We start from the raw sequence: 26,362 nt of genomic DNA on the forward strand, positions 1-26,362 counted from the left end.
CTCTCTTCCTTATTCAAAGAGATGGCACGATTGTATTTAACATTATGTTTTTATCCAATCTATACACTGTTCCTAAAACCTACGTAAATTGTTATATAGGAATAATAATAAACACATAAGTTATCTTAAAATAAAAGCATTCATCAAATGATCATAACACATTTCTTTCATAAAAAAAAAAAAAAATTCTTTCATAAATTTGAAAGTTAGGATTCATGCCAACATCACATAATCAAGTACTCGAGGGTCATCTAAAGTTCCTTATCTCCATTTGTGACTGACGAGGTATGACCCGCATCGGTCAACCCGACCCGGTTACAACCTATTATTTTAATATGAATATAAAATTATTCTAGAACTTTCCATCTCCGCACGGAAGTTACACAACCAAATCTCCAACTTTTCGGGAAGATCATGCAAATCCCTAACTTATCGGAGTATATCCTAGGTTAGAGGAAACCCTAATGGAAAACCTATAAATAAAGGTAAACGTATAAGGTATGATCATCTTGCTCTCATATAACTTTCTCCTCTAAAATTCCTTTTACTCCCACAAACCGAGACTTATTCTCACGCCGGAGGGTGGTTACAGGAATAACCCCATTCCTGTAATGAGTCCTAACAGTGTTTCTGTTTTGCAGCCAATCGTTCGGATCACTGATCGTTGAAGTCCTAGCCCGTAATCAGCGCATAGGTCAGTGTTTCTTCATTGGCGCTATCCGTGAGACCTTTTCAGTGACAGAACCTCATGGCAAGTGATCAGAACGTAGCAGATCAAATGATGACAAACAATAACCTGACGTTGGGGACAAGCCTCGCTGCTACCACGCAGTCTCCCCCAGCCGTTACAAGGTCGCTGGACCCAGAGTTCGAGGCAGAAGGACCGCCGCCAGGTTTTGATAACATCACCACCGTTCCTTCCCAGACTGTGGTGACGAATCCGTTTCTTTACATGCCCTCACAACTGCAATCGAGATAGTTAGGGGGAACTAGCGGTGATATGTTCACCCCAGCGACAATTACTAATGCACAGGCTTCACGCCTCTCCTCCGTCCCTGTTATCACATCGGCAAGCCCCAGCACCATCATACCACAAACTAGCATGCCTCAATACTATCAACCTCTGACTACCAACTCGATGCCACCGCTATACTCAGCAGCGCTTACAGCGGCATTGTCAACACCGCCTCATCAACCGGTCATCATGCCGGCCGGAATTATGAACGCTCCCGTCACACCAGGAAACCAAGTATACTTCCCTAGGTATTGTTATGCACCCCCGTATGGATATTTACCCTCATACGGGGGTTCGGCGTACCCGCTCCAGGGAACCGCGCAGGGTAGCACTCAATCGCCATACGCGGCTTACATGCCGCCTTGGTGGAATCTTCCAACACCACAACCGGTTTACACCCAGACTCCGCCTACAGCTGAACCTGTTTACGACAGGGGAAACACGGTTAGGCCTCGGGTGTCTCCAATAGGAAATTCCAATCCTATAGTGGGTACTGCCCCGGGTATGGACGCCCCACCAATACAGCCTATAAACGTGGAAGAAGACGAACTCACCAGGCCGTACAAGCCGATAGACGCGACTTTCCGGTCTAAATTCACCCGACGAATCGCTGAGGCCCCTATCAAGGAGAAACCCAAGATGCCCCAAACGGTTGGCAAATATGACGGCCTCGCCGACCCGGACGACCATCTCAACTTATTCAAAAGAGCCGACGAGGTAGCCTGTTGGTCCATGCCCTTATGGTGCAAAATGTTCGTACAAACACTAGTGGGCGCGGCCCGGGTCTGGTGGGATAGTCTGCCTACAGGTGAAATATACAGCTTTGAAGATTTAGAGTCCAAATTTATCTTACAGTGTAACACCTCGAATTTTTGTGTCCAATGATGTGTTAACACGTGTCATTTGTTTACACGTGGCATCTATAATAAATAAAGGACTAATTTTGACAAACCTTGAATGTATATAAATTCGAGGGTTATAAATGTCAACAAGGGTAAATATACTGTATAGTATCCCTAAATAATGCTTAAACCTTCAAACGAATAAATAATAGATCGTACAAAAACAAAACGCGAAAGAAAGTGAGAGATTACAAACTACAGGGGTTAACTGTGTCAACATGTTTAATAATACCTCTGAGTGACCCTTTAACGTTCCAAAGACTTTGTAACGGTATTATACACTCACTAAAATAATATATATGAATTTCGCGAAGTTTCGATATGAAACGAGAAAGTTACGATCGAATTCGTAGAAGAAGGGTTAAAAGCGTCAATAATGAAAGTTAAGGCTTTCTGAATAATTAATAAACTAACCGGGGACTTAATAATGCGGGTAAATAACACGAGGCCCCTATCGGTAAATAACCGAGGGCTAAACCGCAAAGTTACCCCTTCAAAACCGAAAGGTCAGGCAAATCATTACGAAAGATTTCGTTATTAATGGCTGGATTCTGCAATCATTGCAAAAGGATTTGAAAATCCTGAAATCTTAACCTCTCGCGGCCCGCGTGAAGGTTAAGCTTAAGTTGAGGCGGGCCGCGAGCCACCTCAATTACGCGCCTGGATTCTTAATCCCAGGCGGCCCGCGTAAAAGAGCATGGGGACTCCCATGCGGGTCGCGTAAAGTGCCCAGATGCAGAATTGTTGTAACTACATGGCTTTTGGAGCTTATGAACGACCAAACCTCAATCAATGAGGCATGGGTGCCCCCTACTCGACCCATAACCCTCTAATACACCTGCCATTCATCCAAGGGCACTTGTAGAGTTGTGTGTAATGATCTTGAGCCATGACATTTGCTATAAATAGCACTAGTATGCAACATAACATTCACAACATTAAAACACACACCTCTGATCATTTCAAAAGCTCTCAAGTCCTCTTCTCTGCTCCATAAACAAGAACACAACTTCTGTAAGTGATCTAACCCTTTGTGGTGTCACATTTCCTTAGTAAATGGCTAAGAACAAAACCGTCGTAACTACGGTTTGACTTTACAATAAATCAGTAATGGTTCAGTCTTATGACGAATCAAAAGTGGTTATGAGTTGGTATTTATGTGGGTAATAAACCTCTAAAATGGTTCCCCCTGATCACCACTCTAACTATGTCAAATGTCGAGTCAAACGTGCGGTTAAAAAGTCAACAGAAAGCTATTTTAGCGAATTATGCATAATCTGTAATATATATGTTATGGAACCTGTTTTGATAATCATAAAACATGATAATAAGTATATAAACATGTTTGCGCTCGTTTGAATCGATCATTTACTATATAGAACCGGTTCGGAGCCGAATGTCGCAAAAGTTTGACTTTTGCTTTGACTTCAGTTCTGACCCGTTTTAGTGAGGTATAAAGATACCTTAGGACTCTCTTAGGACCAGGTCACATGTTGGTATACGCCTCTGTGGTCGGTTCAGGAGTTATCCGAGTCTTTTACGTATTTCCGTGTTTCGCCTAAAAGTTGACCGTAACGGCCTTTTAAAATTAAAACGAGTATTTCGGACACGTGAACGGACCAAAACCTTGCTTGTTAAATTATAAGCATGTCCTTAAAGTTTCACGTCAATCCGAGGCCTAGAATGAGAGTTATGCTAAAAGGCGCACTTTTAAGAAAGTTTTGTAATTAACGGCGCAATTAGCATAACGCCCATCTAACCCAAGTTTTCGTCACCAAAACTTTTACCCACTGTGGTAAAATAATATTTTGGGAATTTTAAAGATTTTTAATAATTTTTACCTTGCTCATAACCTGCGGTTATGGCTACGGTTCGGTAAATACCGAATATGCCCTTTTTGGCCAAAACGGGAGTTCTACAAGGTCTTTTGACCCGATTCCAGTTGCTACTGGTTTTAAATAATAAATAAAGTATTTTAAGCTTTATAAGCTGTTCGGGAAACTCAGATTTCCTGTAGAACTCGAAAAGCCATTTTAAAGTCTTTAAAATGACCGAAAAGCCCCTACGGGGCATAATATTAACTTAAACTCGTTACGGGCATTACGGAAGGTATCCTACTGATACCAAAATACTTTTAAGGCATATTGACTTAGGAAATAAGCGTAGGACACTTATGGTTAACCGTTTCGCCTATTTGCGCACACGGTACGGCTCATGGAACTAGTTTTCGTGCAATAGCCGATATGGGTCAAATTATATTATTTGAACCCCAAAATCCAGAGTATGGACTATAAACCCATATAAAACAAGTCTCTGAACTTGTTGGGTCCAAATCATACTCCATTCTCGGTTTTCGCCTTTTCGCGCGATTAAACCATATCAATATATATCGGAACCAACCGGTCTAGGCTACGGCCATATAACGACCCGTTAGGATTCTAAGAGGTTAATTAAAACCTTCGTTCCAGATTAGGAGCCCCAGTAAAAGCTATCGGTGACTTGATCTAAATTAAGGATTTATACTTGCAAAGGTAAATACTTTAACTTATTTCCCCTATATGGGCTTGGGTTACGGTATATTAATACCGCTTGATTGAGCATTATATAATTCCATCGCTTAGGTGGTTAATTGATTAAATATGATCGGCTCATTTAAACAGTTTTGTTGCTTATAAGCCTTTGGGGGGTTTAATGACCGTTGTCCCGGATATCCTTGGCATCATTTTACGAAATGGCCACGACCATCGACATCCCGGTGTAGGCGTACACCCGGTATAAAGTGTCGACATTAAAATTAAAAGACGTAGCCGTTGGTTTTTATACTACGGTTTTACGCAAACGTGGTGTGTCTATAAATCTTTAACCCGGCACGACCCGGGCTACTGAACGCATAAAAGAACATGTAAAACGTTCACAAGATCATTATGAATTTTCCCAAGTTATAAAAGAGCTTGTGCCTTGTGCATTCAAATCAATTTTAATAAACATTTTTAAATGTGTCAGTTGAATGTATTTACCAGTGTAAACTGACGTATTTTCCCCAAAAAGATTAAGTGCAGGTACCTAAACGTAATTGGCTGGTATTAGCTCCCTAGCGTCGGGATAAGCCTCGCAAGCTTGATTGCAGTATCTGATGGAACAATACTTTATATCTATTTACGATCCACTGTGGATATATCCAACCCCTGTAATACATTTTGATATTACGATCAGAGGTTGAAATTTTTATATTTATCTTATGCTTCCGCTGTGCATTATATAATTGTGTGGTTTGACTATATTGTTGCCAACATCGTCACGGTAATCCCCCACCGGGCCCACCGGTGAGACACGTGGAAATCGGGGTGTGACAGGTTGGTATCAGAGCCAACATTGAGTGAATTAAACACTATCCTATTGTGTTTAATCTCAGTGACATAATTGCACATACTTGAGTCTAGACAATAACTTAGGACAAATTCGGATTATTACTCCTTTTTGTCTTTATTTTCGATTTGATTTTTAATAAGTTTTGGAGCAGGAAAATGCCACCTGTTATATTCCGAGGAAGAGGAAGGGGAAGAAGAGGCCGAGGAGAAATCGTGACACATCACGATACCGAAGCTGGACCATCTGGTACAAGACATCCTTCGATGACAAGGAGCGAAGAGCCACAACGACGAAGAGATCTTTACGAACCCGCGAGGCATTCCACTTCGCACAGCTCGACGCCATCCTACCGGCACTCCTTTGGGCCAGATTCAGAAAATGATCCCAATAACCCACAACCTTCCTTCATACCTCTACAACGTTCGGTATCGCACCGAAATTACGACGACCCTACTCCCTACTACATAGGTCAGTTCAATCCGGCTGACTACATACAGGAACCTTCAGGTTTTGTTCCACTAGGGCCACATGACCACTTTTCGGAAGATCCCATGGAGGAAGATGAGGATCCTACTGAACCAGCTCGTGGTACGCCCACGCATCCGATAGAAGTTTCTGATGGGTCATCCTTCCATGGAACGCCCTATCAAGGACCTGACAGTTTCCAAGCGATGTTTGACCGACATGAATGGTACTACACGCCATCTCGACAGACATCTCAACCACCGAGACATCCACAGGATCCCTCTGAGGATTCACGCTTTGAGGCAGTTACGCCACCACCTCCGCCACCGGCGCAACCAGTAATACCTGATCCGCCGAGGCGTAGGAGGACAAATGCTCGTATGTCTACACGAGGAGGAGGGGGTATCCACTTCAGCACTCCTCGACATTCTAGTAGTAGCCACTATCCGCCGCTACAAGAAGAAGGACCTTCAAGTCCTATACAGGAGGCGAACTCCGCACCAACTGCACGAAATTCGCCACCATTTGGGTATGACCAACCCATACCTGCTTATACAGGTCCGACGGCTTACAACCCGTTCGAACCGTCACAAGCACAATACAACTACGGCTATGAGCGCGACCCATATGTGGTGTCGGCAAGATATAATGCACGCTACCCTGACGGAGCACATGGAAACATGGGACCACCGGACTACTCAGCCCATGGGTATCCAATACCTCCCAGACCTCCCGTTCCGCATCAAGCGCCACAACCACGATTCTCTCCTCCTGAACGGGAAGAAATACTCCATCGACTAGATCGTGTGGAGAGAGAGTTCGAGGAAGAAAAGAAACGCCACCGAGGATTTCTCAAAGGCTTGGCGAACCTACTAAAGGGCAAAAAGAAGAAACGTGACCACTAGCCCTTAATAGTTGTACGAATGTAATTTACTTTAAAATTAGTCCCTGTGAGGACAACTTATCGTATTTCAGTCCCTACGCGGACTTATCTTTAGTCCTTGCATGGACACCTATCTTGTATTAGTCCCTGCGTGGACTTGTCACTTATTTTAAAACCTCTATGGAGGTATGTACTATTTGAAAGACCCGTTTAGGGCAATATGTAATTGTATTTGAGATTTTGGAATGTATGTTATAAGTTTTGTTTTAATATATATAAAAATAAATCAAAACCATTCCTTTTATATTGATCTGCCTAAATAAAGAATCTTACAAGGTGAAACCTAGCTTGGGGTCTTTTAAGATCTAGTCAAGATGGTACGACCTAACTGAAAAGATTCTGATTCCCTGTTAACCTCTGTACGCATGTTAACATTCATGGCAGATGTGATTCGTTAAAATCACGCACGTCATTCTTATACAATAATCCTTTAAGGATTTCAAAACCCAACTAAATGATATATAAATCGTGGGTTAAATCACCAATGAAGGTGATCAATATTATAAAGACATCCATTAGTGATGCAATGCCTACGGGCCAGAATTATTAAAAACATCCCTTAGTGATGCAGTGCCTACGGGCCAGAATTATTAAAACATCCGTTAGTGATGTAGTGCCTACGGGCCAATATTATTAAAAACATCCCTTAGTGATGCAGTGCCTACGTGCCAGAATTATTAAAACATCCGTTAGTGATGTAGTGCCTACGGGCCAATATTATTAAAACATCCATTAGAGATGTAGTGCCTACGGGCCAACCATACTAAAACATCCATTAGAGGTGTAGTGCCTATGGGCCGAAATAATCGTCTTATAACGACAAAAGACAGTGGTGGTCTATGACTCCCTGTCAAGAAGAGATAAAAGAACTACGGTTCAATTCTCTATGCCTTGGATTCTCTGAAATCTCGGCTAATATTATAAAACATCATCATGATTAGGCTTTATGCCGCCAATATTATCTATATAGCTGAAATAGGATATATTCAGATCCTAATATGTAATGAAATAAAAAGTTAACCAAATATGGTCTCTGTACCATGGTTGACGAATTGTCATAAAAGACAATTATATAATAATCTTCTAAATAAAATTTTGTTATCTTCTGTAACAGAATCAAGTTACAATGACGGATCCCGATGGAGAGAACAGCCACACAAATGAAGATGACTATGACAATGCGTCAGTGCATTTGACAGGCGCACAACTGAAGACTCTGATTGCCAATGCTGTTCAGGCAGCTATTGATCGTCAAAATACTGAGTCTCAAGGCAGAACTGTGTCAAAACCACCCTCTAAACCAAAGACACACTCCAAACCACCCTCTGAACCCAAGAAAGATGACGACAAGCACTCGTCTACTGAGCACAGCGTTCATCGCGATAGAGAATATACTGATGCGTCAAGTGCTAAGGGTTGCACCTACAAATACTTTGTATCATGTAAGCCCCGTGAATTTACAGGGGAGAAAGGTGCGGTTGACTGTATCACCTGGCTAGACGAGATGGACACGATAGTGGACATCAGCGGGTGCGCTGAGAGGGACATGGTTAAGTTTGTGTCCCAGTCATTCAAGGGCGAGGCCCTGGCGTGGTGGAGAGCTCTGGTGCAGGCTTCAGGTAAGTCTGCCTTGTACAAAATGTCATGGGGGGAGTTTATTACCCTCATAAAAGAAAACTACTGCCCTCAGCACGAGGTTGAGAAGATTGAGGCAGATTTTGTCTCACTAGTGATGACAAACCTGGATTGTCAAGCATATCTGACAAGTTTTAACACTATGTCACGCCTGGTGCCATATCTTGTGACACCAGAACCTAGAAGGATTGCCCGTTTCATTGGGGGGTTAGAGCCGGCGATCAAGGCCAGTGTGAAGGCCTCTAGACCGACGACCTTCAGGTCAGTTACTGACCTCTCCTTGTCTCTTACACTTGATGCTGTCCGTCTGAGGGCACAAAGGAGCAAGGAGGCTGAAAAGCGAAAACGTGAGGATGATACCTCACGAAAGTCTGGGAAAAAGCACCGTGGAAACGGTGAAAGCAAAAGAGGGTCGGAGGCAAAGAAGGAGGGGCAAGCTGATGGAAGACCTTACTGCAAGGTCTGCAAGAAACCTCACTCCGGGAAGTGTAGGTTTGCGTCTGGTTCACAGTCGCAACAAAAGACTCCACCCTGTGGGCTATGCAAGTGTCACAGCCCCCGATCCCTATCTCCCGGGAACGGGCGGCCGTGAGCCAGTTTCGGTGGTATCACATTTTATTTATTCAATTTGGCAGCGGAAATTTTCATCAGGACCGTAGTTAGGAAATATTTTAATCAGAGTAAACCACCATGTTTATAACATTAAACATATGGGTAAAAACCCAAGTTTTCAATATACACGTTTCATAGGAATAAATCCTATTTATTTAATCAAAACATCCATTTTATTCTTAGGTAACTTTATTGCCACTTTTCCAAGCCTTCAGTGCTGTCCAGCTGGCTTCTATTTGGCTTTCACATTTTGTTACCTGAAACGCGTTTTAAAAACCTTTTGTCAGTGGGAAATACTGGTGAGTGAATCCCAGTTTAATCAAGTTTAAGTAAAAACCAATTTGCAGTATTGAGGGCACATCCGCAATTACATTTGTATCCAAGACATCACAATTAACATCAGTGGTACGGTCATACTCAACTTATGGGATGTTACCACGCCAGTAACCAATTTTGTATACAAAACCCCAACATACCCACTATAATTGTATTCTTCACAAATACTCAATAACTGTCATTTGCATGGAAAGGTATTTAAGGTTTTGTAAAAACAGTTAACAAAAAGGAGATTACTCACATTGCTGTTTTAGGTTTTTCGTAAGGGTTTCCTGGAGATAATCTATAAATTACACAAATGCACGTGTGTTAGTATAATAACCCATTTTAACATTAGTAATACCCTCCCCGAGACGGCATTCCAACGACTACGTCGGGCAGAACCACGACAGCCGTTACGGAACCCTAGATCAATCGGGCAGCGTATCTAATACGTCTCCAGGGGTTATAATACTTACATCGTAGCAGAACCTCGCTATTTTAGGGGGTATAATGCCCGGGTATAGTGTATACTACTTCAGAAATTTAGAAAGAAAGAAAGATTTGAGCGATCGTCGAATGAAGCCGATGCGTGCTATTTATAGGATCTGATCTGGGGTTTCTCGCGGCCCGCGTGGGATTTGGGCCGGGTTCACGCGGCCCGCGTCAAATGAAGTCAACGGCGTAGCTTGGCCCACTCATCACTAGACTTGACACGGTGTTGACACGTGTCGGCTCCGGGTCATGCCACAAATCAGGACGCTCGCGGCCCGCCTTCACTTCCCCAAACATGTACGCGGCCCGCATCAACTAAGGGTTTGACGATATCTGGTTCTCCTACTCGCGCGGCCCGCTTAAGCTTGAGGTGAGGCCCTACGCGGCCCGCCTCAGCTTAATAATTATTGTTTTTTATTTATTTTATATAGTATAATCTATCTTGGGGCTCGGTTTTCACATACGGGGTGCATATAAAGACAAGTTGATATATTTACAATATATATTAGGGTGTCAGAAATATTATGAGGATGTCGGTTTTACCGAGGGTTGTTATATCCTCCCCACCTTGTTTTAGAGCTCGTCCTCGAGATCTACTGGAACAAGTGTGGATATTTCTTTTGCATTTCGGATTCAAGCTCCCACGTGTACTCGGGTCCTCTTTTGGAGTCCCACTTTACTTTGACCAGAACCAATCTCTTATGCTTGAGATTTTTAACTTTCCTATCTTCAATTTGTAGAGGCTTCTCCACAAACTTGAGTTGCTCATTAACCTCTATATCCTTAAGAGGTACTACGAGTGATTCATCAGCTAAACACTTTTTAAGATTGGATACATGAAACACATCATGTATTCCTGCCATTTCCTCTGGCAGTCGTAGCTGATAAGCTACAGGTCCTATTCTTCGGATAATTTCAAAAGGTCCAATATACCTGGGACTAAGCTTTCCTCTTTTGATGAATCTTACCACTCCTTTCCAGGGAGAGACTTTCAATAACACTTTATCTCCCACTTGAAATTCTAATGGTTTGCGTCTGTTATCAGCATAGCTCTTTTGGCGATCACGTGCTGTTTTCAGTCGTTCCTTGACTTGAATGATTTTATCAGTTGTTTCTTGTACTATCTCAGGTCCAGATAATTGTTTTTCCCCAATTTCTGCCCAACAGACTGGGGTTCTGCACTTTCGTCCATAAAGTGCTTCGAATGGTGCAGCATTGATACTTGTGTGATAACTGTTATTATAAGAAAATTCTATTAAAGGTAAGTGTTCGTCCCAGTTACCTCCAAAATCAATTACACAAGCTCTAAGCATGTCCTCCATTGTCTGAATTGTCCTTTCGCTTTGTCCGTCCGTTTGAGGATGATAAGCTGTGCTTAGATTTAACCTGGTTCCCATTGCTTTTTGGAAACTTGACCAAAAATGAGAAGTAAAACGGCTATCTCTATCAGAAACAATTGATAAAGGAATGCCATGTAATGAAACAATTTTATTTACATATAATTTGGCTAATTGTTCCATACTAAAGGTTTCCTTCATTGGTAAGAAATGAGCTGACTTGGTTAATCTATCTACAATCACCCAGATTGTATCATTACCTTTCCTTGTTTTAGGCAATTTGGTAACAAAATCCATTGTTATCCATTCCCATTTCCAAACTGGTATTTCTAATTGTTGTAACGTTCCTGAGGGTTTCTGATGTTCAGCTTTAACTTGTGAGCAAGTTAAACATTTAGAAACATAAGCTGCTACGTCCTTTTTCATTCCTATCCACCAGAAATTTTTCCTTAAATCCTGGTACATTTTATCACTTCCTGGATGCATCGTATATTTAGACTTATGGGCTTCTTCTAATATACGGTGACGTAAATTTCCTAATTTAGGTATCCACATTCTCTTTTTATGGAACCTCCAAATTCCATCTGTTCCTTGTTCTAATTCCTTAATCATTCCTTTTAACTTTTCAGTATCCTCCTTGATTACTGATTTTTATGCTTTTCTAATTTGATTGTTTAAATCTACTTGTAGATTTAATTTAAGAGAACGTACCCTTTTTGGCTTTTCGTGATATTTTCGACTTAATGTATCAGCCACCACATTGGCTTTTCCTGCATGATACTGGATATCACAATCATAATCACTAAGCAATTCCATCCAGCGTCTCTGTCTCATATTCAACTCTTTTTACCTGAAGACATATCTTAAACTCTTATGATCTGTGAATATGGTAAACTTACTACCATAAAGATAATGTCTCCAAATCTTAAGGGCAAAAATTATGGCTCCTAATTCCAAATCATGGGTTGAATAATTTCCTTCATGACTCTTAAGCTGTCTAGATGCATAAGCTATAACCTTTTGACGTTGCATCAATACGCATCCATAACCTAATTTAGAAGCGTCACAAAAGACTACAAAGTCTTCAGTTCCTTCTGGTAATGCTAGTATGGGTGTATGGGTTAATCTTTGCTTAAGGATTCTAAAGGCTTCTTCTTGTTTTGGTCCCCATTCAAACTTAACAGATTTACAGGTTAGCTTAGTTAAAGGAATGGCTATTCTAGAAAAATCTCGAATAAATCTTCTATAATAACCGGCCAATCCTAAGAAACTTCTAACTTCAGTTGGTGATTCTGGGGTTTTCCATTTGGTAATTGCCTCGATTTTCGTTGGATCTACATGAATTCCTTCATGATTCACCAAATGTCCGAGAAATTGCACTTGTTCTAACCAAAATTCACACTTTGAAAATTTAGCATAAAGCTTCTCTTTTCTCAATAAACTTAAAAGTAAGTGCAAGTGCTTTGCATGCTCTTCTTTACTTTTAGAGTAAATTAGAATATCATCTATGAAGACAATTATGAATTTATCCAAATATGGCTTACATATTCGGTTCATCATGTCCATAAATGCGGCTGGGGCATTGGTTAAACCAAATGGCATGACAGTAAATTCATAATGACCATACCTTGTTCTGAATGCGGTTTTAGGAATATCCTCTTCCTGTACCTTTAATTGATGATATCCTGATCTTAAATCGATTTTAGAGAAAAATCGAGCTCCTTGAAGTTGATCAAACAAATCATCGATCCTCGGTAATGGGTACCGATTCTTAATCGTGACTTTGTTCAGTTCACGGTAGTCAATGCACATACGCATTGATCCGTCCTTCTTTTTAACAAATAAAATCGGCGCTCCCCATGACGATGAGCTTGGCTGTATGAATCCTTTTTCCAACAACTCGTCTAGTTGTTTCTTCAGTTCTTGCATTTCAGCGGGTGCTAAACGGTAAGGTGCTTTGGCAATCGGTGCTGTTCCGGGTAACAGATGAATTCTGAATTCAACTTCCCTGTCTGGCGGTAGTCCTGGCAATTCTTCTGGAAAGATATCTGAAAATTGGGATACTACTGGGATATCTTTTACTTCTTTTCCTTTAGTGTTAGTGATTATTGAAATCAAATACACTATAGATCCTTTTCTTATACAACTTGCAGTTTTCATCACAGAGATGAATTTAGTGGATCTAAAAGGTTTATCTCCTTTAATTGTAATCTTTTCACCTCTTGGTGATTTTATCTGTATTGACTTTTGATCACATAAGATATTGGCTTTATTGGCTATTAACCAATCCATTCCTAATACGACATCAAATCCTACCAAATTCATTGGGTAAAGGTTTGCCATAAATTTTTGATTAAAAATTTCTATTCTTGCTCCCTGCAAGATTTCAGAAATCTTAACAGTTTCTCCATTTGCGGTTTCCACTAGACATTCTTGTGGTAGTTTAGTTAATGATTGATTTAGGAGTTTGCAAAACGAAGTATTAATAAAACTTTGGTTTGCACCAGAGTCAAATAATACTTTAGCAAAAATATCATTAACTAAAAACGTACCAGCAATTACGTCTGGAATCATCCTGGCTTCCTCTGTAGTTAGCACGAATGCTCTGGCATTTTTAGGATTTTTGTTGGTTGCAGCTGGAGCCAATTTCGGACAGTTTGTCCTAATGTGACCTTTTTCCCCACAATTGAAACACATTCCATTACTGGATTTCTTCTTGCAATTCTCTTCCTTGTGTCCTGGGGCCTTGCAAAAATTACAGTAAGTAGAGCATCTTCCAGAATGCTTCTTTCTGCAGGCTTTGCAGTAGGGTGCAGAGGTAGAACCTACATTCCTACGATTGGAATTCCCAGAACGGAATTCTTGAGTAAGCCTTTGGGTTAGGTTTCTCCTCTGATCTTCTTCTCTAGTACGGATTAACTCATCTGTCAAGGTATTAGCTAGTTCTACAGCTTCCTCTATGGTTTGGGGTCTAGCTGCCTTGACTACATGTCTAATTTCTCCAATTAATCCCCAGATGTAACGGGAGATTAACACTGGTTCAGGTGATGCAAGGGTAGGTACTATTCTAGCATATTCAAAGAATGTGGTAGTGTAACCCTTACTATCTACCCCGGTCATTCTTAGATTCAGAAACTTATTTGCTATCTGTTCTTTTTCATTGGGAGGGCAGAATTTCCTTTCTACCATGTTCTTGAATTCTTCCCATTCCATATTATAAATCCTATCACTTCCTCTGGATTGGAGGATAGTGTTCCACCATTCTAAGGCTGCATTTTTAAACAGATTTGAAGCAAACATTATTTTATCTTCTTCAGCACACTTGCTTATTTTCAGAACTGCCTCAGTTTTCTCTATCCAGCGTAAAGCTGCAATGGGTCCTTCATTGCCCGAGAATTCTATTGGTTTGCAGGACCAGAATTCTTTGTAAGAACAACCATGTGGCATGGTTCTTCTTCTTTTGGGAACGGGCGCTTGAAGTATGGGTCCATTGTTCACGCTGTTTTCGGGTTCAGTTGGTCGCTTACTGCTATGCTTACTTTTATTATTCGCTTCCTGAACTGTTTGAATAATAAATGGCATCGCATCTATAATTCCCTGTGCCACAATATGCTGAACGGCACTATTATCCATTTGATTTCCGTTGTTATTATTGTCCGAATTCTCATTAACCACGTTAATGTTACTCTGGTTATCGTTATTCAGATTTTCTTGATTTCCCGTGTCGGCCATCTGAATTTTAGACATTTACCAAATATTAATATCACAAATAATATTTATATATAGCCAATCACATGACACGCACTTTTTAACCAAAAGCGTCGAGCATTGCGACTTTTACTCTTTTTATATAGTATGCATCAATACACACCAGTACAGAAATAAAAATTACAGTACCGACTGAAATGTAAAACTACAATACTAATAGTATGCATCCGTAGTTTTTTTTTTTTTTTTTTTCTTACACATACACACATATATTATTATATTATTATTATTATTACTGTTTCTACCATCACCTTCACTGATATGGATTCATCCAAAAATCCATATTACGCTCATCGTATTTCCATACGAGGCGTTCTCCCACCTGTCGCATACGATCACTGCTTTCTAAAATTTCCTCCCCAAAAGTCCTAAGTTCCTGGACATTTTCTGCACTCATTGGGGGTGCAGGTTCTAGGACTGGGTTTGGAAACTGAGGTACGGGTTCCTGATACGGAGGCATAGGGGCTTGGTACGGGTATGGATTTTCTAAAATTTCCCTAACATATGCGTCACTAATGTTGTAGGGATCTTGAGGATCTAACCCTGGATAAGCTCCTAAGTTGGGTATTGGCACATTTTCCTGAATTGGGTTTTGTTGCACGTAGTCCCGAACATCGTCCCACCAGGGGTCGTAGTTGTTTGGGTCTAAAGGATCAGGTGCAGGTACCCTAGGTATCTCCTCCGGGTTGTACTCAGGTATTTCTATCTGGTCTTCTATTTCCATGGGTTGATCAGGATTTTGTGGTTGTGGTGCTAGCATTTGTTCCAGGTTTGGGTCAGCAGCAGTGGTTGCTAAAATATGGATATTAGCGATACCCCTATTGAGCATATCCTGATTATAAGCATCAGTTTCTCTTTTTGCTGCGGCTAACACTCGCTGTTCCTCCAACTTTTTCATTCTTTTCCTACGTTCGTGCGCTCCCCTACTGAACCATCCCCTCTTTTTCTGAGGAAATGGCTCTTCAGACTGAGCCTTAAACACAAAGATCCCTTCTTCTGTGTCAGCAGAATACCCTGAGAGGGCAGGCTGAGAAGAGGAGGTGCCTTCGCTTCTAGGCGAACCAGACAGTTGACGATAGGCGTCAGAAGGTCCTTGGTCGCTCATACTGTAAACTAACAAATAGTCAGATAACACATAACAAGAAATACAATTATACACGTATTTCCATAATTTATTTCCTACCACTTTGAACTTTGATGTCAGCAGAACACTTCTGTGGCTGAATCAGTGGCATAGCTCTGATACCACCTTCTGTCACAGCCCCCGATCCCTATCTCCCGGGAACGGGCGGCCGTGAGCCAGTTTCGGTGGTATCACATTTTATTTATTCAATTTGGCAGCGGAAATTTTCATCAGGACCGTAGTTAGGAAATATTTTAATCAGAGTAAACCACCATGTTTATAACATTAAACATATGGGTAAAAACCCAAGTTTTCAATATACACGTTTCATAGGAATAAATCCTATTTATTTAATCAAAACATCCATTTTATTCTTAGGTAACTTTATTGCCACTTTTCCAAGCCTTCAGTGCTGTCCAGCTGGCTTCTATTTGGCTTTCACATTTTGTTACCTGAAACGCGTTTTAAAAACATTTTGTCAGTGGGAAATACTGGTGAGTGAATCCCAGTTTAATCAAGTTTAAGTAAAAACCAATTTGCAGTATTGAGGGCACATCCGCAATTACATTTGTATCCAAGACATCACAATTAACATCAGTGGTACGGTCATACTCAACTTATGGGATGTTACCACGCCAGTAACCAATTTTGTATACAAAACCCCAACATACCCACTATAATTGTATTCTTCACAAATACTCAATAACTGTCATTTGCATGGAAAGGTATTTAAGGTTTTGTAAAAACAGTTAACAAAAAGGAGATTACTCACATTGCTGTTTTAGGTTTTTCGTAAGGGTTTCCTGGAGATAATCTATAAATTACACAAATGCACGTGTGTTAGTATAATAACCCATTTTAACATTAGTAATACCCTCCCCGAGACGGCATTCCAACGACTACGTCGGGCAGAACCACGACAGCCGTTACGGAACCCTAGATCAATCGGGCAGCGTATCTAATACGAAGAAAGAAAGATTTGAGCGATCGTCGAATGAAGCCGATGCGTGCTATTTATAGGATCTGATCTGGGGTTTCTCGCGGCCCGCGTGGGATTTGGGCCGGGTTCACGCGGCCCGCGTCAAATGAAGTCAACGGCGTAGCTTGGCCCACTCATCACTAGACTTGACACGGTGTTGACACGTGTCGGCTCCGGGTCATGCCACAAATCAGGACGCTCGCGGCCCGCCTTCACTTCCCCAAACATGTACGCGGCCCGCATCAACTAAGGGTTTGACGATATCTGGTTCTCCTACTCGCGCGGCCCGCTTAAGCTTGAGGTGAGGCCCTACGCGGCCCGCCTCAGCTTAATAATTATTGTTTTTTATTTATTTTATATAGTATAATCTATCTTGGGGCTCGGTTTTCACATACGGGGTGCATATAAAGACAAGTTGATATATTTACAATATATATTAGGGTGTCAGAAATATTATGAGGATGTCGGTTTTACCGAGGGTTGTTATAGCAAGTCCAAGGATCATAAGACAGTGGAGTGCAAAAAGATAAAGGATGCAACCTGCTATAATTGTAATGAAAAGGGGCATATTAAGAGTAATTGCCCGAAGTATGCCAAGAAGGCGGAAGAGACTAAGAAGTCCAATGCGAGAGTTTTTCGCTTGTATGCAAAGGAAGCGGTTAAGGACGACAATGTTCTTACAGGTACTTTTCTCGTAAATAATATATTTGCAAGAGTACTGTTCGATTCTGGCGCTGATAAATCCTTTGTAGACCAGAAATTTTGCCAACTACTAAATATGCCAATCAAAACCCTTGACGTGAAATACGAAGTAGAGTTAGCAGACGGCACGATAGAAACCGTCTCTACTGTTCTAGAAGGATGTGAAATGTCCATTAGGAACCATTCTTTTCCTTTATCTCTACTTCCTTTCAAACTTGCGGGTTTTGACATCGTGCTAGGCATGGACTGGTTATCCCATAACCAGGCCCAAATCATTTGCGGCAAAAGGCAGATAGTTTTAAAGACTCCGAGTGGTGAATCTCTTACCATTCGAGGGGATACGCATTACGGACTGCCCGAAGACGTATCTATGCTGAAAGCTTCAAGATGTTTGAACAGAGGCTGTGTAATTTACATGGCTCAGGTGATAATTGAAGAACCAAAGCCGAAGATCGAGGATCTTCCTGTCATTTCTGAATACCCCGAGGTTTTTCCCGAAGAACTACCTGGTTTGCCACCAGATAGACAAGTGGAGTTCAGAATTGACATCATTCCTGGAGCAGCTCCGATAGCAAGAGCACCTTATAGATTAGCTCCTACGGAAATGAAAGAGCTGAGGACCCAGTTGGATGAACTGCTGGCGAAAGGTTTTATCAGACCTAGTTCATCTCCCTGGGGAGCACCAGTTCTGTTTGTAAAGAAGAAAGACGGATCAATGCGGTTGTGCATTGATTACCGTGAGCTGAACAAAGTTACCATAAAGAATAGATATCCTTTACCAAGGATCGATTATCTATTCGATCAGCTGCAAGGAGCAAGCTACTTCTCAAAGATCGACTTGAGGTCGGGCTATCATCAACTAAGGGTCAGAGATGAAGATGTACACAAGACTGCATTTAGGACTCGCTATGGTCATTACGAGTTCCTAGTGATGCCTTTTGGGCTCACAAATGCACCGGCTGCGTTCATGGATCTCATGAATCGCGTGTGCAAGCCGTATTTAGATAAATTCGTCATAGTCTTCATAGACGATATCCTGATCTATTCTAAAAGCCAAGATGACCACGAGAAGCATCTCCGTTGCATTCTCGAATTATTACAGCATGAGAAACTCTACGCCAAATTCTCGAAGTGTGAATTCTGGCTAAGAGAGGTTCAATTTTTAGGTCACGTTGTGAGTGAGCGTGGTATCCAAGTGGATCCCGCTAAGGTAGAGGCAGTCATGAACTGGCAAGAGCCGAAGACGCCTACCGAAATCCGTAGCTTCCTGGGATTAGCAGGATACTACCGGAGATTTATTGAAAATTTTTCAAGGATTGCTGCGCCCTTGACTTCCTTGACCAAGAAGAAAGAAAAGTACATTTGGGGCCCAAAGCAGCAAGAGTCCTTTGAAATCCTGAAGCAGAAGCTAAGCAACGCTCCTGTGTTAACATTACCAGAAGGTACTGATGAGTTCGTGGTTTACTGCGACGCATCACACACAGGCATGGGGTGTGTGCTTATGCAGAAGGGCAAGGTGATTGCCTATGCTTCAAGGCAATTAAAGGTGCATGAAAAGAATTACACCACCCATGATTTGGAGTTGGGTGCCGTTGTATTTGCACTAAAGTTGTGGAGACATTACCTTTATGGTATTAAATTTGTGATTTATTCTGATCACAAAAGCCTCCAGCACCTGTTCAACCAGAAAGAGTTGAACATGAGACAGCGCCGTTGGATGGAAACCCTGAATGATTATGACTGTGAAATCAGGTACCATCCCGGCAAGGCGAATGTGGTCGCCGATGCCTTGAGCAGGAAAGAAAGAGTAAAACCCATTCGAATCAATGCCAAGAGCATTGAAGTCAAGAACAATCTAATTGAAAGGATATTAGCTGCACAGCGAGAGGCTGTGTTGGAAGCTAACTATCCAAATGAAAAGCTGGGAGTAACTGAGGAGCAGTTGACTCTTAGCAAGGATGGAATTCTTAGGCTGAACGGACGTATATGGGTTCCGATTTATGGAGGACTACGAGATGTTGTTCTCCAGGAAGCCCATAGTTCCAAATACTCAGTCCATCCTGGTGCTGACAAGATGTACCAAGACTTAAAGGCAAATTATTGGTGGATAGGCTTGAAAAAGTCTGTAGCCGCCCATGTAGCAAAGTGCTTGACTTGTGCTCAAGTCAAGGCCGAGCACCAAAAGCCATCTGGCTTGCTACAACAGCCTGAACTTCCCGAGTGGAAGTGGGAATGCGTAACTATGGACTTCATAACCAAGTTACCCAAAACCAGGAAAGGAAACGATACAATATGGGTCATAGTCGATAGGCTGACTAAATCAGCTCATTTTCTACCCATTAAGGAGACATATAGCTCCGATATGTTAGCCCAACTTTATGTTGATAAGATTGTAGCCTTACACGGCATACCTGTGTCTATTATCTCCGACAGGGATACTAGATACACATCTCATTTCTGGAAAAGTTTCCAGCAATCTTTGGGCACGCGTTTAAACTTTAGTACGGCTTACCATCCACAGACGGACGGCCAAAGTGAGCGTACTATCCAAACGCTAGAAGACATGCTTCGTGCATGTGCGATCGATTTAGGTGGTAGCTGGGATAAAAACCTACCCCTGATCGAATTCTCCTACAATAATAGCTACCACACCAGCATAAAGGCTGCGCCTTTTGAGGCATTATACGGTAGGAAATGCAGATCGCCTGTTTGTTGGGCGGAAGTAGGAGAGGTCCAATTATCGGGACCAGAGATTGTTTTCCAGACGACAGACAAGATTGTCCAGATCCGGGAACGTCTCAAGGCTGCCCGCGATAGGCAGAAGAGCTACGCTGATCCAAAGCGTAAGGATTTTCACTTCGAAGTGGGTGAAAAAGTATTACTTAAGGTGTCACCCTGGAAGGGGGTGATGCGTTTCGGCAAGAAAGGCAAACTGAGTCCGAGATACATAGGAACTTTTGAGGTCATTGAACGGGTCAGATCAGTCGCCTATAAGTTGAACTTGCCTGAAGAGCTCAATGGAATTCACGATGTGTTCCACATCTGCAATCTCAAAAAGTGCTTCGCCGATGAATCTTTGGTGATTCCACACACAGATGTGCATATAGATGAGAGCTTAAAGTTCATAGAAAAACCTTTGTCAATTGAAGATCGACAGGTGAAGAAGCTTCGCAGAAAGCACGTACCGATTGTAAAAGTCAAATGGGATGCTCGTAGAGGTCCTGAATATACGTGGGAAGTCGAAGCTACAATGAAAGAAAAGTACCCCTATTTATTTGAGTAAATCTCGGGTCGAGATTTATTTTAAGGGGGTGAGGATGTAACACCTCGAATTTTTGTGTCCAATGATGTGTTAACACGTGTCATTTGTTTACACGTGGCATCTATAATAAATAAAGGACTAATTTTGACAAACCTTGAATGTATATAAATTCGAGGGTTATAAATGTCAACAAGGGTAAATATACTGTATAGTATCCCTAAATAATGCTTAAACCTTCAAACGAATAAATAATAGATCGTACAAAAACAAAACGCGAAAGAAAGTGAGAGATTACAAACTACAGGGGTTAACTGTGTCAACATGTTTAATAATACCTCTGAGTGACCCTTTAACGTTCCAAAGACTTTGTAACGGTATTATACACTCACTAAAATAATATATATGAATTTCGCGAAGTTTCGATATGAAACGAGAAAGTTACGATCGAATTCGTAGAAGAAGGGTTAAAAGCGTCAATAATGAAAGTTAAGGCTTTCTGAATAATTAATAAACTAACCGGGGACTTAATAATGCGGGTAAATAACACGAGGCCCCTATCGGTAAATAACCGAGGGCTAAACCGCAAAGTTACCCCTTCAAAACCGAAAGGTCAGGCAAATCATTACGAAAGATTTCGTTATTAATGGCTGGATTCTGCAATCATTGCAAAAGGATTTGAAAATCCTGAAATCTTAACCTCTCGCGGCCCGCGTGAAGGTTAAGCTTAAGTTGAGGCGGGCCGCGAGCCACCTCAATTACGCGCCTGGATTCTTAATCCCAGGCGGCCCGCGTAAAAGAGCATGGGGACTCCCATGCGGGTCGCGTAAAGTGCCCAGATGCAGAATTGTTGTAACTACATGGCTTTTGGAGCTTATGAACGACCAAACCTCAATCAATGAGGCATGGGTGCCCCCTACTCGACCCATAACCCTCTAATACACCTGCCATTCATCCAAGGGCACTTGTAGAGTTGTGTGTAATGATCTTGAGCCATGACATTTGCTATAAATAGCACTAGTATGCAACATAACATTCACAACATTAAAACACACACCTCTGATCATTTCAAAAGCTCTCAAGTCCTCTTCTCTGCTCCATAAACAAGAACACAACTTCTGTAAGTGATCTAACCCTTTGTGGTGTCACATTTCCTTAGTAAATGGCTAAGAACAAAACCGTCGTAACTACGGTTTGACTTTACAATAAATCAGTAATGGTTCAGTCTTATGACGAATCAAAAGTGGTTATGAGTTGGTATTTATGTGGGTAATAAACCTCTAAAATGGTTCCCCCTGATCACCACTCTAACTATGTCAAATGTCGAGTCAAACGTGCGGTTAAAAAGTCAACAGAAAGCTATTTTAGCGAATTATGCATAATCTGTAATATATATGTTATGGAACCTGTTTTGATAATCATAAAACATGATAATAAGTATATAAACATGTTTGCGCTCGTTTGAATCGATCATTTACTATATAGAACCGGTTCGGAGCCGAATGTCGCAAAAGTTTGACTTTTGCTTTGACTTCAGTTCTGACCCGTTTTAGTGAGGTATAAAGATACCTTAGGACTCTCTTAGGACCAGGTCACATGTTGGTATACGCCTCTGTGGTCGGTTCAGGAGTTATCCGAGTCTTTTACGTATTTCCGTCATTCGCCTAAAAGTTGACCGTAACGGCCTTTTAAAATTAAAACGAGTATTTCGGACACGTGAACGGACCAAAACCTTGCTTGTTAAATTATAAGCATGTCCTTAAAGTTTCACGTCAATCCGAGGCCTAGAATGAGAGTTATGCTAAAAGGCGCACTTTTAAGAAAGTTTTGTAATTAACGGCGCAATTAGCATAACGCCCATCTAACCCAAGTTTTCGTCACCAAAACTTTTACCCACTGTGGTAAAATAATATTTTGGGAATTTTAAAGATTTTTAATAATTTTTACCTTGCTCATAACCTGCGGTTATGGCTACGGTTCGGTAAATACCGAATATGCCCTTTTTGGCCAAAACGGGAGTTCTACAAGGTCTTTTGACCCGATTCCAGTTGCTACTGGTTTTAAATAATAAATAAAGTATTTTAAGCTTTATAAGCTGTTCGGGAAACTCAGATTTCCTGTAGAACTCGAAAAGCCATTTTAAAGTCTTTAAAATGACCGAAAAGCCCCTACGGGGCATAATATTAACTTAAACTCGTTACGGGCATTACGGAAGGTATCCTACTGATACCAAAATACTTTTAAGGCATATTGACTTAGGAAATAAGCGTAGGACACTTATGGTTAACCGTTTCGCCTATTTGCGCACACGGTACGGCTCATGGAACTAGTTTTCGTGCAATAGCCGATATGGGTCAAATTATATTATTTGAACCCCAAAATCCAGAGTATGGACTATAAACCCATATAAAACAAGTCTCTGAACTTGTTGGGTCCAAATCATACTCCATTCTCGGTTTTCGCCTTTTCGCGCGATTAAACCATATCAATATATATCGGAACCAACCGGTCTAGGCTACGGCCATATAACGACCCGTTAGGATTCTAAGAGGTTAATTAAAACCTTCGTTCCAGATTAGGAGCCCCAGTAAAAGCTATCGGTGACTTGATCTAAATTAAGGATTTATACTTGCAAAGGTAAATACTTTAACTTATTTCCCCTATATGGGCTTGGGTTACGGTATATTAATACCGCTTGATTGAGCATTATATAATTCCATCGCTTAGGTGGTTAATTGATTAAATATGATCGGATCATTTAAACAGTTTTGTTGCTTATAAGCCTTTGGGGGGTTTAATGACCGTTGTCCCGGATATCCTTGGCATCATTTTACGAAATGGCCACGACCATCGACATCCCGGTGTAGGCGTACACCCGGTATAAAGTGTCGACATTAAAATTAAAAGACGTAGCCGTTGGTTTTTATACTACGGTTTTACGCAAACGTGGTGTGTCTATAAATCTTTAACCCGACACGACCCGAGCTACTGAACGCATAAAAGAACATGTAAAACGTTCACAAGATCATTATGAATTTTCCCAAGTTATAAAAGAGTTTGTGCCTTGTGCATTCAAATCAATTTTAATAAACATTTTTAAATGTGTCAGTTGAATGTATTTACCAGTGTAAACTGACGTATTTTCCCCAAAAAGATTAAGTGCAGGTACCTAAACGTAATTGGCTGGTATTAGCTCCCTAGCGTCGGGATAAGCCTCGCAAGCTTGATTGCAGTATCTGATGGAACAATACTTTATATCTATTTACGATCCACTGTGGATATATCCAACCCCTGTAATACATTTTGATATTACGATCAGAGGTTGAAATTTTTATATTTATCTTATGCTTCCGCTGTGCATTATATAATTGTGTGGTTTGACTATATTGTTGCCAACATCGTCACGGTAATCCTCCACCGGGCCCACCGGTGAGACACGTGGAAATCGGGGTGTGACATACAGTTTAGCCAGCAGCGCAGACACACGAAAGATAGAAACGAGCTCCTCCACATCCGTCGGCGAGACAATGAGACGGTAGAAAACTTTATCATCAGGTTTAACAAGGAAAGCCTGGCGATCCCGGGCGTGACAAATGATCTGGCATGTGGAGCTTTCCTTCAGGGTGTAAATGATGACGAGTTACTAAGGACGCTACATGGAAGGGATGGCGTACCCCCAACAATCGATGAAATACTGCGAATAGCCAAAGTGTACGTCATACAAGAGAAGGCAGTGGCAGCTAGCCATGCAGCCAATAGGAAAAAAGAAGCCCTAAAAAACCAGGAGGAAAAGGATCACCGGGGGTCTAAAGGCAAAAGCAGGGGAGACCGATACCAGAGAAACGACAAAGATGCGCGGTACGATAGACACCGAAACTCCTATTCAAGAAATGAGCCATCGAAACCTCGATCCGAATACCCCAACTTGAGCAAGACACCGGCTGAAATTTTAGCCTCAGAAAACCTCAGGTTTAACCCACCGAAACCACTGAAAGATAATCCTAACAAAGATACGAGTAAGTACTGTGAATACCACAAAGGGAGCGGTCATGACACCAACGATTGTTTTCAGCTTAAAAAACAGATCGAATATTTTGTAAAGGCGGGTAAATTGGCACACCTAGTAAGAGATATCAAGCAGGGCCCACCTGTCGTCAAGGAAGAAAATGATAAGGCGGCAGGCAAGAGGCCGCGTGAATTGAATATGGTACACGCGGATATGGGAAGGGGAGCAAAACGGAGTTTCTCCACGCTCGAACCCTGGATGTTGGCAACAATGACCATAGAACCTCACATGGAGGACTTGCATCTTACCACAGATGCCCTGATCATATCCGCTGCAGTAGGAGACTACCGCATGAGGCGAATCCTGGTTGACACCGGGAGCTCAGAAGACATTATCTATGAGCATTGTTTCAACAGAATGCAACCAGAAGATAGAAAGCTGCTTGAATCAGTACACGCCCCCATCAAAGGGTTCACAGGGGAAAAGGTTGACCCTATTGGTCAGATCACTTTCCCGGTAACTTTTGGGCAATCACCTAGAGAAAGAACCATACTCCTGACCTTCCTCGTGGTCCGAGCTGAGTCATATCACAACGTGATTATCGGAAGGTTCACCCTGGGAAAATTGGATGCTATAGTCTCCACGGCGCGAGGATTCATGAAGTTTCCTACACCGCGGGGTATTGCAACCGTGTTTCGTGACAAGATTGGAGAAGTACTAAGTACCAAAAGATGCCACCAAGGGCCTACCGGAGCTACGGGCCCAGAAAGATGGGTACTAAGCACACGCCATCCGGACCAAATGGTCACAATCGGGGACACCCTTTCCCCAGAAATTAGAAACGACCTGAAGCAATTGTTAAGAAGAAATGTTGACATCTTCGCTTTTGAACATTCTGACATGACAGGAGTCCCCCGTGATAAAGCAGAACACAAACTTGCAACGCTCCCAGACGTTAAGCCGGTCGCACAAGGTAAACGTAGCATGGCCCCGAACCGACGGGCAGCAGTTGTCAAAGAGGTACGAAAATTAGTAGAAGCTGGAATCCTCAGGGAAACACAATACCATACGTGGGTATCCAACCCGGTAATGGTAAAAAAGCCAGATGGAACGTGGCGAATGTGCATTGATTTCAAAGATTTAAATAAGGCGTGCCCTAAAGACGCATACCCGCTGCCCGAGATCGACTTAAAGGTCGATTCCCTGGTACCCTACAGATTTAAGTGTTTCCTGGACGCGTATAAAGGGTACCACCAGATCAAGATGTCCAAAGAAGATGAAGAAAAAACGGCGTTTCACACCGATGTGGGCATTTTCTGTTACACAAAAATGCCTTTGGTCTACGGAACGCCGGAGCTACCTATCAGAGACTCATGGACAAGGTGTTCGAGACACAAATCGGACGAAATTTGGAGGTCTATGTCGACGACCTTGTAA

The 26,362-nt window shown here is 41.8% G+C and overlaps 1 protein-coding gene across 1 annotated transcript; it reads left to right on the plus strand.

Moving 5' to 3' along the window:
* Positions 1–748: 748 nt before the first annotated feature.
* Positions 749–26,362, plus strand: LOC110933979. The gene is made up of 3 exons (XM_022177179.1): positions 749–931; positions 1,034–1,732; positions 24,383–26,362. Exons 1-3 carry the CDS (start codon positions 749–751, stop codon positions 26,360–26,362), a joined length of 2,862 nt encoding a protein of 953 aa, XP_022032871.1.

The sequence above is a fragment of the Helianthus annuus genome, chromosome 14 (genome assembly GCF_002127325.2).
Source record: "Helianthus annuus cultivar XRQ/B chromosome 14, HanXRQr2.0-SUNRISE, whole genome shotgun sequence".
Classification (NCBI taxonomy): Eukaryota; Viridiplantae; Streptophyta; class Magnoliopsida; order Asterales; family Asteraceae; genus Helianthus; species Helianthus annuus.

Excerpts from the sequence above, each read along its gene's own strand:
- LOC110933979 (XM_022177179.1), top strand. The coding sequence starts at position 749 with ATGGCAAGTGATCAGAACGTAGCAGATCAAATGATGACAAACAATAAC. Across the intron at positions 932-1,033 it reads CCGTTCCTTCCCAGACTGTG|GCTTCACGCCTCTCCTCCGT; the intron begins GTGACGAATCCG and ends ACTAATGCACAG. Across the intron at positions 1,733-24,382 it reads TATTCAAAAGAGCCGACGAG|TTTAGCCAGCAGCGCAGACA; the intron begins GTAGCCTGTTGG and ends TGTGACATACAG.